The following is a 13,555-nucleotide window of genomic DNA, read 5'->3' on the forward strand; positions in this document are numbered from 1 at the left end:
AAGGTGATGTGCCTCCGTGGTAATAAATCCCAAATCTCCAAGCTTTCATTTGAATATGAAGTTTGTAGATTTAAACATGCATTTTGAGCTGACAGGACTTGAGTTTTTCTCATTATCCTTTAATCACAACAGTATGAACTACGAAAAGTTCTGCTCACATGACATAACTCTGTAATGCTTTTATATCACAAGCTCCCACCAGCTCCACTCACAGAATAGGAATTTGAAATAGTTCAATCTCATGCCTCGCTGGCGTAACTGCAGAGCACTTTTGAACCATATAAGAAGCTTAGTGGCTTGTCTCGGGGCGAACAACGCTTTATTATTCCAGTTATGCACTCAGAGCGCTGAGGGAGGCATGGTGAAGCAGACTGAGGCTATCAATAGATCAGTTTGATTTTCTTCCCTCAAGTCAGCTTCATCTACCTGCAGGTCGGCTGACCGGGTGGCCGTCAGACAGCCCAGCAAGAGTCGCATCCATCGCCACGCCAACCGTCTCTCAGGTGTTTTCCTGCGTGGGCCCACCCCAGACCCCATGGCACTGACTGCAGGTCTCAGGTCATCGCGGTCTGTCCAAGCCAGGAAAGGAAGCAGTATGTCATATGTTTTACTTTCAACTAGCATGTTGACGCTGGTATTTTGTTGCTAGAGAGCTAGCCGATGCTACAGGTTGTAGCATTTCAATGTTTAACATTCTGCCTTTCGTCTTCATCCACTACTCTTCAGCACAGTCTGAGCCCTCCTTCCCATTTCTTTCCGAAGTCCTTAGAAATGCTTCTCCAGACATCTTAAAGGACTTTTCAAAGCGCTTCTTTGGATGTTTCAGTCTTTTGTTCTGTCCAGATGATCCCACGCTGCTTCCGTAACGCTGAAGTCTTGTGGAGGATTTGTTCCTCCAGCAGACCTTTAGGGGTCTGATTTTCAGTCCAGTTTTTGTGTTAAACCCAGGCGGCAACCTCCGGTGGTTAAAAGTGAAGCCTATGGGGAAGTGCATACAACTGTAGTTCCCCCTTCATCCACTAGGGGCTCCAAAACAGAGCAAATCCCCATAGACTCCTATGTTAAAAAGACCAGTTTCACAGCAGAAATAAACATTTTACAGCCTGGTTCAAAAATCCATTTTCGGTTTATAGGTCAGGTTTCCCTTCATGGCAACTGTGGGTGGAGTTAATTTTTTTCTAACTTGCCCATTTAAAAGTAATTTAATCTGGAAGTTCGGTATATTTGGGGGCGTGTCCTTGTGATTGACAGGTACCGATCTCCGGCTTCAAGTAAGAAGAACGTAGAACGTAGAACAACTGCGGTTAACAACGTGACTTAGATTTAGCCCGCTTACCTCCGTTAGCTGGTTAGCCCCTGTTGTCCCTGGGTTAGCTCGGTTAGCTTTTAGCTACAGAAAGCTCAGAATTCGCTAGATGTCAGTCGTCCGCCATGACGCTCTCAGCTCCACCTCTTTGCCCATATTTGTATGTTCCGGGCGAGACGACTCGCATGACGCTGCCAAGATGGTGATGGTAGGAACCGCCCACCAAGATTCAATTCAGCTCTTCAGAAACCTATAGGTGACGTCACGGAGGCTCGGTCCATATTTTTATATAGTCTATGGTCAAACCGCAGCTTTTTCTCTCCATTTCCCTTCCTTACAGGGACATTTTCTATTGTTCACTATTCAAAATCAATTTCTGCATTTTTATATGTGTTATTGCTTGTGTATTATGACCAAAGCTGATATTCTGAGAGATTCTTGTAAGTAAAGAATTTTAGATTTGTTTATACATACGATGGTAAACCAGCAGGGAAGCGAGATGAAAGTCTGCCGTCTTGAAACTACAGCCACCAGTGAGAAACAACTAGCATCAATGTCAAGGCATTTTCCCTGCAAGCTAGCAGACAATGATTGAAGAGAAGATCAACAGGAGGGTCTTACTACCCTGGAAAGTCGGAAAATCTGTTCAGTTTTTCCTTTTTAAGATATGCAGCAGCAGCAGCACAGGAGCCATTTTACAGCTGCCATGAAAGATGAAAAAGGACACTTAAATGCAAGTCCATGTAGACTGCTCTAGTCACGTTGCCTTCTGTGGTTCAGTATTGGTGCAAGGAAATTAAGGAGAGAGATTTCAAAAGGGGTTGCTGAAGTTGTAGTTTCCTCCTCCATGAGAAAGTCAGCTGTATTTATGAGCTTAATATAGACAAAGATTTTGCTGCTGTAAATGAATGTAAATTAATTTGTAAATCAAGTTTTTTTTAATTGTGCAAAAAGAATCTGCCCATAAAATTCAAGTTTTTAAATGTGCAGAAAAAAGTTTACAACCATGTAAACCCTTTTCACCACACTTACAAACTTGCATTTTTTACAAGATGACAAAACTTGATTTACAAACAGAAACTCTGAAATTATTTGAAAACGTTCATTAAGAGCTGCAAAATCTGTGTCTTCATATTAATTTAATTTATGCAGGACAGTGTTCAGATACTCATTCATCTGCAGTAGATAGTTTTCTAAGCCTGACTCTTCACCTTCTGTCCCCCACTTGTTTTGTTTCATTAACAAACACATTGCACACCATGTGGAGAAACGCCAAGTTTACAGTGAGTAGCTTTAATAATCACCTTTTTGGCCCTAACACTGTGCTTCCTGACTGATATTTTTGGTATTTTACATACATAACTATAGAAATGGGAAGGAATGATGTGTCTTCATGACAAACTGGTGCATTTTCCAGCTTAAGTGACTCATAGGTCAGTGTTAAGCCACTTAAACACAAATATACATTTCTCTGAAAACATTCAGATACAAAGCCTGGACTGAATAATTAGGCCACCATCCAAGAGAAAAACTTTCTAATCCCTCGCCTAAGGCCACTGTGAAAGACAATCAAGAAAGTCTGACTCTATGGAAACAAAATACCATGTAAAGATATGAGGAGTGGCTCAAAACATCTGTACAGCGCTGTAATTCACAGCTGAAGAAGGTAAAAAATCTGAAAGTGCAACACACTATGCCGTTAGGGCTATATATAGATTAACATTTAAAGCCATCATCACAAAGACAAACAAGGGAGGGAGGGTTTACAAGTGACAATCAGTGGAAACAGTGTGGAAAATGTGAGACAGTCTGTTTGAATGTTTTATTCTACTGTGTTTTCCATTTTAACCACCTAAATCGTTCATCTAAACTTTATAGAAGTGCAATGCTTGTTTTATTTATGTGGGGAGACAAATACAGCACAATAACATCCATCAGAGAGCATCTTACATAATTTCCTGTTGCTACAGTCACTTGTTTTATTGTAAATTTGCTGCCAAACTAATCCACCCTCGAGACCATACACGGAGAAAAATTATACTCACTCACAGTCTTCAGATGGGGAAATATGGTTTTGCCCCAACAATACAGAACCACAACTGATGTTTTCTATGTCTGGTTATGTGTGCAGTGGTCTTTGCAGATGCTCTACAAGCAGACGACCCTTCTGAGCTGTCCAATCAGATAACAGCGCCAGGAATTCTGAAGATCTTTGGAAATGAGATCTGCGAAGGTGCTCACTATAAGAGCGTCCTGGCGACGACACAGTCCAGTGCAAAGGAGCTTGTTAAGGAGGCCCTTGAACGGTGAGACCCTGTGTTATCTGCTCCACAAGCCTGCCTGCCATATGTGGATGTGTGTTCTTGTGTGTCTGCTTGGAGTGAGTCACGTCCGGTGTGCTTCCTCTACTGCAGTGCACCTATGTGCTTTGTGGATCAAAGCAGTCAGAACTGTTTCAGAAATGGTTTTCATGAAGCTTTGGTGGCTGATTAAAGGCTAACAAGCTCACATTGGTGCATTTTTAGACGAACAAAGTCGATTTGACCCGTTGTGCTGCTTATTGTAATTGCAGTACAGTGCTGACAGTGTGTGTGTGTGTGTGTGTGTGTGTGTGTGTGTGTGTGTGTGCTCCAAGCTCTTCATTTAGTAGTTCTGAAAAGGTCTAACGCTACAACCACAGACTTGTGTGAAAGACAGCCAGTTTTGGCTCAGACTTTGAGGCAGTCTCTGTCTGTCAGATATTGTTTATGTTTTAGCCAAAGAACATAATGGGATGATTAATGCAAGCGGTGTTCAGCTGTAGGAAAGAGCAGATCATTACTCTTGTTCCTCATTACACTGTAACCAAGATGTTTGGTTACATGTTTAACTTTAACATGCATTTAGTAATGACTTAGCACTACGACTCTAAATACGTTAATGCTTGTTATTAACGTCTGGCATGGTGCTGAGAATTGCTAGTCATTTATTTTCAAGTGCATTGAGTGGTTGTCTGATAACAGTGAGATGTTTATATGTTAAATGTAAGGTGTTAACAGGAAACAACCCACACCACTTTATAAAAAAATTAACAATTTTTACAGCTAACTGAGAGAAATGGAGGAACTTAGTCAGTGGTTGAAACCAAATCCGAGTTAAAATAAGTGAATAACTACGGGATAAACAATCATTCAACTGAAGGAAACCTTCAAATAAATAAAAACTATCAATGAACTGCCTATTATTGCTGCTTCGAGTCTTCTTAATGGGGAAGTAAAGTGTAACTGGTTTGCTAGCTATGCTAATGGCCTAGCAAGTGATTAGCATGCCACAAAAAAACTTAAGATGAATATTAAAATGTCTTATTTGTTGAATAGATTGTGTTCAAGAGCCAGAAGAAAACAAATGCAGATTTAATAAGCAGGTTTGCTCATTTTAGTTGGTTAAATGACATGACTGTTGAGGAACATGGTAATATTTTCAACATGCACCTACAGTAGAAGTTGGTTAGCATCATGACTTGATATATTAATGATAGTTTTGATCATCTTTAAAGAAACCAATGAACACTTTATATTCCTGGAAATTTCTATAAGATTTACCTGAAGAAAAGTATTGAAGCTACATTGATTAATACTCTTAGGATAACAGTAGTTTATCACTATATGTTTAAGTTTACATTATGTGTTGTTCAAAATAAGAGAAAACTAGAAATACCATCAATCATTTGGTGAAAAAAGGTTGATAAAACTACTTTGAATGAGCAGCCTTTTACTTCTTTAAGTCTACTGAATGGGAAAGTATATTGTACAGTTTGCTAGCTATGCCAGTAGCCTAGCATTTGTTAGCATGCTACAGAAGTTTTAAAATGAACACAAATTGTACTTTTTTAGCTTGTTGGGCTGCCTTCATGAGACAGAAGATAAATGCAGATTTAAAGTCTTGTTCACTTAGTTAGCAGAACATATTTACCCAATTTTGCTGGTTGGTGAACACAGATTAGCTCTTAATTAACAGACATTGTTTGCTATCATGACCTTAGCAGTTATCTTCTATGATGACCTGGAGTAAATGAGAACCAAACAAGAGCTTCATGTAGTGAAAATACAGAATTTATTCTCATCAGCTTGCTGGGGATGTAACTTTAAATGAGTGTATTCAAACCTGTAAAACACAAGTTTGCTGACAAATAAACAAAAGAAAAATCTATGTTAAATACTGACATGTTTAAGTCCCACACATTAGTATGCTTGGCCACAAGTTAATTATCTTGTTCCCACGTAGTCATTATGTGGACACACATTTAAATATTTTCTGTCTTAGTCACCAAAATAGTTCTCTATATTTCACGAAACGGGGGGTTGGGACTGCCATGGGGTCATGAGAATACTTTAGGGGGTCACCAGATGATTGTTAGCAAAACATGATCATCATTTACAAAATAAATTTGGGATTTTTACCAGGGCTGTCAAAATTAAACCACTAATGTAGCGATAAAATCTGTAAAATTAGCACCTTCATTTTTTTAAAGACATTAAAGCTAGGGTAGGTAATCTTGTTCAGAGACATTTTTTTTTTTTTTAACTCTGGTTGAAGTGGTTCCTCGTCCTGATAGTAGTCTGTACATTCTGTAATCATGAACAATAAGAAATATAGTTAGACTCCTCAGTTTACTGTAAATCTGTAAAAACTGACCAATCCAAACGTTCGGACCAAAATGACGTTGCTTATTTCTTATATCCTCCTGACTACCAGGAAAAAAAATGTATAACTACAATGTCCACTATGGAGGACATTGCTTAAACTTTTAAATATTATGGTAAATTATAGTTATATTTATCTAAGAAATAATTTAATGTGTTTATAAGATATTCAATGAAAATATAACTACAAAATTTCACGTAAAAATCAGCACAAAGAAAAGTATTATGCACTTTTGCTCTTCCCATAAAACATGCTTGTTGCAATGGAGGCCATTTTTCTTGAAGAGAGAAAGAAAGTTCACAAAGCCCCACCCTCACAAATGAGGTACCATTTAAAAGCACTAAATGTCCTCTTTAAAGACCAAAAGGTGTTAGTTCAGTAGCATTCAGGGAGATGAAAATATTTAGGTTTACAAAGGTCCTCCACAGAGGACAAATTGAACTACTGGTAGTCAGGAAGATATTTCGTAAGCTTCTTCTCCCGGCTTCCCTCCTCCCCCTCCTGCAGCGCATACCTGATAGCCACACCCTGCATATAAATAGCGTGTTGGGATGAAAATACAAAGTAGTAAAGAAGAAACTGGGAAGGCAAACATGGCTGAGAAAATGCAGGAAGGATTTCCTTGACCCGGCTCGGTTTATTTGCCTCCTCCCGCTAAACAGCAGAGAAAGAGAAAATCCTTGGTGGAAAAAGCTGCGAATAAAAAAGGAGCAGAACCAGTGGGGTCGGAGCCAAGACAGGGCGCCACTTTCACATCCTGCTAGATCCCCAACATTACCTACCCCAGCTTTAATGCATGAACAACTAAGTTAGAACACTAAAAATCTGAATTTGGCATTGTCTTCATGAGATAAGCTGATTTTGGATATGTAGGTGTTTTGTCACAATGGTTCACTGAATCCACCAAAGTTATTTTATTCTCCCTATTGGAGGTTCTGACAGTTTTCCAGCCTTACATTTAGAGGATAGCAGGATGACCAGTGTGACCACTGCTTCACATGGTGGCAGTGGTATTTTTAATACACTTATTTCCATTAACAAATGATTTATTTGCTTAAGGTATGGCCTGACCAAAGAAGAAGCCGAGTTCTACGTCCTGTGTGACACCATCGGCTCCATTGACAACCATCAGTGGAAGACAGAAGGCTTCAGAGTTGTGGGCGACCACGAGAAGCCCCTCCTTCTGCAGTCACTATGGAAACCCAGAGAGGGGTTGGCGAGACGGTTTGAGATCCAGAGGAAGAGCTTGGTAGAGGAGAAGACATCCAAAGAGAAGGACACCATCACTGCTGGTAGGGATGACTTCACTCCGGGCCACATGCTGAATCAGGGAGCTGGCATCTCCCAGTATATAAATCTTTACCATCAAATGAAGGACTCACAATAAAAAAGAAAAAAATCTAGTTTTAATGCTCTTTTAAAATGTTACAAGTGTTGACGTAATTAACTTTTCAGACACTATGATTTCATACAACACACCCTTTCTTTTATATTCTCAGCAGCAAAATGTTATAAAGTCTTCACACTAAAAAATATCAGGTCCACTGATTTTTATGAAGCACAATGTGAGTGAAAAATACCAGAACTTTCCACAGATAATAGACACAAACACTACACAACACTGTAAAAGTGCTGGGTGGACCTTTTTGTTTTTTTTGTCCGTGTGGTTGACACAGCTGTGGTGCTGCTGTAAGTGTGTGTCCTGTTATGTGTTTTGTTGGTATGAATGGCACAGCATGTGATTGGCTTCTATCAGTGTCAGCTTGTGGATGCCTGCTGAAGAGGAGGGTGGACTTATTTTTTTTTAATGTGCATGAATTCTGTGTTTCTTTCCACTAAGCTTTGTTTCCTGGCTTCTCCCTGTTGACTCTGGCATACACATACCATGCACAAATGACAAACCTCACCTTGCTTCAGGAAAAAACGGGTGTTGCTCTGTTGCCACATTCCATCACCCCTGTGCCTAATGTATTTATACAGCAGCTCAATTTGCACATCGTTTTAGCACCATCCCCAGCTCTGATATGTTTATATTTATGTCCCTGTTAGGTATCAATGCCCAGGCCCGTAAGCTGCAGAAAAGCCGCTCCAGAGTTACCTCCACTCTTGTGGAAAGGACCTTGGGCCGCAGCCAGAAACTGTGGCGAAGCAAAAGTGAGATGGACCTCTTAGATACCGACAGCAACCACGACACGGATCAGGTCAAGGATCGCCGCGAGAGCCTCTGTCACGCTTCGGCGCAGAGCTACGAGTACTTTAAAACAAGCCCAGAACAGGATCACATTCACAACTTCGCAGCTCCTTCTGAGGGGGATGGCGGGTCAGGGGCCAAAACAGAGACCCTCTGTGTGTCAAGGCCAAGAGGCGAGCGGGAAGGAGAGGAGTCCGAAAGGGAGGAGACGGAGAGCAGCGACGACAACACAACACAGTACTCCATTCACCCTCCTCATGACTGTCCATACCTGCTGCTCCTGCAGGGCTGCAGCCTCACACAGGTATCTTATCCAGACACACGTTGCTGCCTCATCAATCACAGTTTAGCAAAGCCAGTTAGGCCTGCCTGTAGGTCGAAGGTCAGGTTTGTAGTCAGAGAGGTATTGTTTGCAAGAGTTGGGTTGGAGAAGGTGGTGTCGTTTTCTAGTCATATGAAGGTCTTAAAACACATTACACCCAAGTACTTTCAATTCAATTCAACTTTATTTACATAGCATCAAATCATGGCAATGCCATCTCAAGACGCTTTACAGACAGAGAAAAAAAACATAATGAAAGCCAATTAATAATAGCCTATATAAGGAAACCAACAGATTGAGTTGAGTCCAACCCAATCTCCCATCCTGAGCAAGCACACGGCGACAGTGGGAAGGAAAAAACTCCCTTTTAACAGGAAGGAAACTTCCGGCAGAACCCGGCTCAAGGACAGGCAGCCATCTGCCTCTGCTGTGTGGGGGGAAGAGGACAGAAAGACAACAGACAACAGGAACTGCTACTCCCGGCCAGGGAGACCTGCTGAGACAGGAGACATTTGACCTCTTCAAATTTGACCTTTTTCATCAAACATATACAAACTGATATTATTCCCACTCTCCAAGGTCTAAATAAACTAAATATATAATTTACTTTGATCTTGGACCTTGGCTATGCCTGCCTCATGAGCCATGTTGTTTTATTTTTGACGTTTTTCAAAAACAATGCAAAATTTGGGATATTATGTTCTTGTTTTCATTGTAGCTTCCCAGAGGTTGATGCTGTAGCACTGAAAGTTGAACCAAATGAAAGCTAATAAAATGTTCTTGCATATGGTTGTAAACACATAACAACAGTGTAAATTTGAACTAATTTTATTTAGGTGTCAGCAAGAGTAGTGACCCAGTCACATTTCACTCCAAGAGCATCAAACAAAGTGAGACTCTGGGGCTACCAGGTCTGTAGCTGTGTTGAGGACAGGAGGTCCTCAACAGGAGGTTCATAAGCTGGAGGTCATGTATAGCTGTGTCAGCAGATAGCTGCGTCAGATGTGATGGTTACACAGTGGCTGGTGGAGAATAGCTTTCATTTGGTACAACTTTCAGCATGAAAGCCTCTGGAAAGCTGTAACTCTAAGGTGTTTCTGACACCTGAGCTTCTCCTTTGCAGATTTGGTCATGGCGTCATGTGAACTGAACAAGGTGAATGGCACCAGTTCCTGGGTCATACCAGCTACCACTTTCTGGAGAACCAATTCATAGTCCTGCTGCTTGTATTATATTGCAGCATTTATTCATTTTCTGAATCCAAGTAAGGGTCCCAGTCCCATGTCACCAGTCTATCACAGAGCCAACACAAATAGACAAACAACCATTCACAATATATAGTAATTGGTGGGAGGAAGCCAGAGTACCTTGAGAGAAGCTGAGTATTGAACTGGTGATCTTCTTGCTGTGAGGCCACAGTGCTAACCACTACGCCACCATGCAGCCGTTGTATGGCACCATGTTCTTCATAAGCTGGAGGTCATGGATAGCTGTGTCAGCAGATAGCTGCATCAGATGTGATGGTTACACAGTGGCTGGTGTAAAATAGCTTTCATTTGGTACAATTTTCAATGCAATAGCATCAACCTCTGGGAAGCTACAATGAAAACAAGGACATAATGTCCCGAATTTTGCATTGTTTTTGAAAAACGTCTAGAATAAAACTACATGGCTCATGAGGCAGGCATAGCCAAGGTTCAGGACCAAAATAACCGATATATTTAGTTTGTTTAGACCTTGGAGAGTGGGAATAATATCAGTTTGCATGCAGGGCGGCCCTTACGGACCCAGCTCGGGTCCGTAAGGGCCACCGCCCTGCATGCTTTAGTTGTTTCCCTACTTCAACACAAACCATTCCAGCTTGCTAAAACCAGGTCCAACCCCTTTCTCTTTTGGAACGGCCTTCATTCTTGGTGTCACAAGCTGTTGGAAATGTTCCTCAGAGGTTTCCTCCATGTTGACATGAAGCATCACACAGTTGCTGCACATCATGATGAGAATCTCCCGTTCCACCACATCCCAACGCTGCTCTGTTGGACTGAGATCTGGTGACTGTGGAGGCCGTTGGAGGACAGTGAACTCATCATCATGGTGGAAATGATGTGAGCTTTGTGACATGGTGCATCATCCTGCTGGAAGTTTCCATCAGAAGATGCTCCACTGTGCTCATAAAGGGATGGACATGGTCAGCAGCAACACTCAGGTAGGCTGTGCTGGTTAAACCATGTCATGCTGGTACTAAGGGGACCAAAGTGGGACCAGAAAACCTCCCCCCACCATCACACCAGCAGCAGCCTGAAGCCTTGATCCTGACGGCAGGATGGATCCATGTTGTCATGATGTTTCCAGCAGATTCTGATCCTACCATGTGAATGTGGAGCTGAACTGGAGACTCATCAGACCAGCAACGTTTCTCCATCTTCTATTGTCCAGTTCTGGTGAGTCTGTGTGAATTGTAGCCTCAGTTTCCTGTTCTTACTGACAGGAGGGAACCCGCTGTGGTCTTCTGCTACTGGAGACCATGTCAAGTTCGACACAAGCCCATCAATGATCTATTAGTGTATATCAGCTGTGTTGAAGCAGGGAAACATCCAAAACCCTGCTGGATTGTGGCACTCCAGGAATAGAATAAAAAATCAGACCTCAACCAACGTTTTCACATTTTTAAGTGCATTTATGTTTATTTATAAATATTTATATCAGACTCTTTATGACTTTATTCTATATTTCAGACCCAGTTGGATACGTATCACAGTAAAACTTCTGTTCTGCAATAGTTCGCTTTTAAATGCTGTTTGATTCGAGGAAAAACAGACACATTGTGGAGGGAAACAATCCTGCAAAGCTCAGCAAGCTGCACACAGAGAAAGCGTTAGTGAAAACACAGATAAGGAAACAGAAAAACACCACCCTGACAGCGCTTCCTGACTGATTACCACCAGGTTTCTAACTGTGGACTGCTGCTCCACACATGCAGACAGACAGGCTCGTTCTTAAACTCTGAGGAGATTATGACTCTACGTCATCAACGTTTTTCACAAAAGATCCTTCATAATCATCTATCCCTGAGAAATGGACACAGTTTCTGCAGCACATTTATAAATTTCACCTCGGTGTGTTAAATCTGTCCAGTTGGAAAAGACAGACATCACAAGGGGAGTGTCATTGTGCCTGGTCCAGCTGGGTTCAATGAAACATTTGTCTAATCAGGCTTGCACCACTAATTCCTCCACATGACAAAAAGTTTTCACTTACTGAGAATTGTAAGTAGCCTGGTGTTAGTCAACTATAATTACAGTAACAACGATGAAAACAACCAAACAAAACAAGAAGGTAATCAGCAGAATGGTTCACACGTTTGCTGCGCCATAAAATCCAGAGAACTGGATCGGTGTCAAAACCAAAAGCTTATTATGGAGTTTTAAACCCATTATATGACTTATGATAAAATACTACTGTATGAAAGTCCTGAATTACACTAATTAATCTCTTTATTTATTGTCAGGAAATCTTTCTCTGTTATGTGCTGAAACCACACCGATCAGTCGCCTCAGTTAGGAGGCTTGGGAATACCTGAATGATTTAGGCTACGTTCACACGACATGCTGAAGTGACTTAAATCCGGTGTTTGAGCCCCTATGCGACATGTAACCGATCTTTTCTTAACAGTCTGAACGACACACATCTGATATTTTCTAATGCGACCCAGGCCGCTTGGATATGTGGTCCTAAATCTGATATGTATCTGATCTTTTGCCATGCGACTTCAGTCTGAACAGTCAGGTCACATTAATCCGACCAATTGACACCATTGACACGCGACAAACGTCATTATTCTGCGTTTGTTGTTTATGAACTCTTTATCGGTAGATGTGCTCACATCACTCTCCCACCAATCCTGACTGCAACTTCGTACCCAAATGTTTCTCTCTACAGTTGTTGCTGCCGCAGCTCCACAAAAGTCCTTGACCAAAACTTTTACTTCCGTAAACGTCTCCTTAAAACAAACCCATTTACAATGTTGTCGCAATAGTTGGACAAAACGTTTAACTTTTTTTTTTTTTTTTTACTTTTACGGTTGGACAAAACGTTTAACTTTTTTTTGTTTTAACTTTTACGGTTGGACAAAACGTTTAACTTTTTTTTAAACTTTTACGGTTGGACAAAACGTTTAACTTTTTTTTTTTTTTAACTTTTACGGTTGGACAAAATGTTTAACTTTTTTTTTTTTTTCTTTTACTTTTATGGTTGGACAAAACGTTTAACTATTTTTTTTTTTTTTAACTTTTACGGTTGGACAAAATGTTTAACTTTTTTTTTTTTAACTTTTATGGTTGGACAAAACGTTTAACTTTTTTTTTTTTTTAATTTTACGGTTGGACAAAACGTTAAACTTTTTTTAAAAAAACTTTTACGGCTGGACAAAACATTTAACTTTTTTTTTTTTTTAAACTTTTACGGTTGGACAAAACGTTTAACTTTTTTTTTTTTTTTACTTTTACGGTTGGACAAAACTTTTAACTTTTTTTTTTTAACTTTCATGGTTGGACAAAACTTTTAACTTTTTTTTTAAAAACTTTTACGGTTGGACAAACTTTTAACTTTTTTTTTTTTTTTAACTTTTACGGTTGGACAAACTTTTAAAATAGCAAATGCTCTGCTGCCATCCAGATTTACTTCTGCAAACACAAAGACGTCACACGCATGCTCACTGCACGTCGCCGTGTCTTCTACGCATGCGGGACGCTTATGACGCGCATGAGGTTCATACAGGAGATCACATACAAGTCACATTTGATCGGAAATCTGAACGGACTTTCAAAAAATTAGGATTTCACAAAAACATCCGATGTGAGCAGCGAGCCCTGCAGTCTGAACGTAGCCTAATAGATCCGTGTAAAGTTGCTGATCAGATACAGCTGATGAACTCCACATCAAGCTTTTGTAAGTTTGTTATTCAGTTATTCAGATGTCATTCAGATGTGTGTTAACAAAACGCCAAGGAGGAAAGACATCAGCAACCATCTTAAAGAAGCTGCGGTTCCCTTCATCA

The 13,555-nt window shown here is 40.6% G+C and overlaps 1 protein-coding gene across 1 annotated transcript in view; it reads left to right on the plus strand.

Moving 5' to 3' along the window:
- The window catches only part of radil2b (Ras association and DIL domains 2b), a gene marked incomplete at its 5' end in the record, with an annotated part of 48,754 nt that overhangs the window by 2,049 nt on the left and 33,150 nt on the right, over positions 1–13,555 (plus strand). Inside the window, 5 exon segments of the mRNA XM_079260631.1 lie at positions 393–396; positions 398–593; positions 3,438–3,612; positions 7,049–7,281; positions 8,039–8,484. Coding sequence (XP_079116757.1) covers positions 393–396; positions 398–593; positions 3,438–3,612; positions 7,049–7,281; positions 8,039–8,484 — 1,054 coding nt within the window.

This window comes from Telmatherina bonti (genome assembly GCF_933228915.1).
Source record: "Telmatherina bonti genome assembly, chromosome: 21".
Taxonomy (NCBI): domain Eukaryota; kingdom Metazoa; phylum Chordata; class Actinopteri; order Atheriniformes; family Telmatherinidae; genus Telmatherina; species Telmatherina bonti.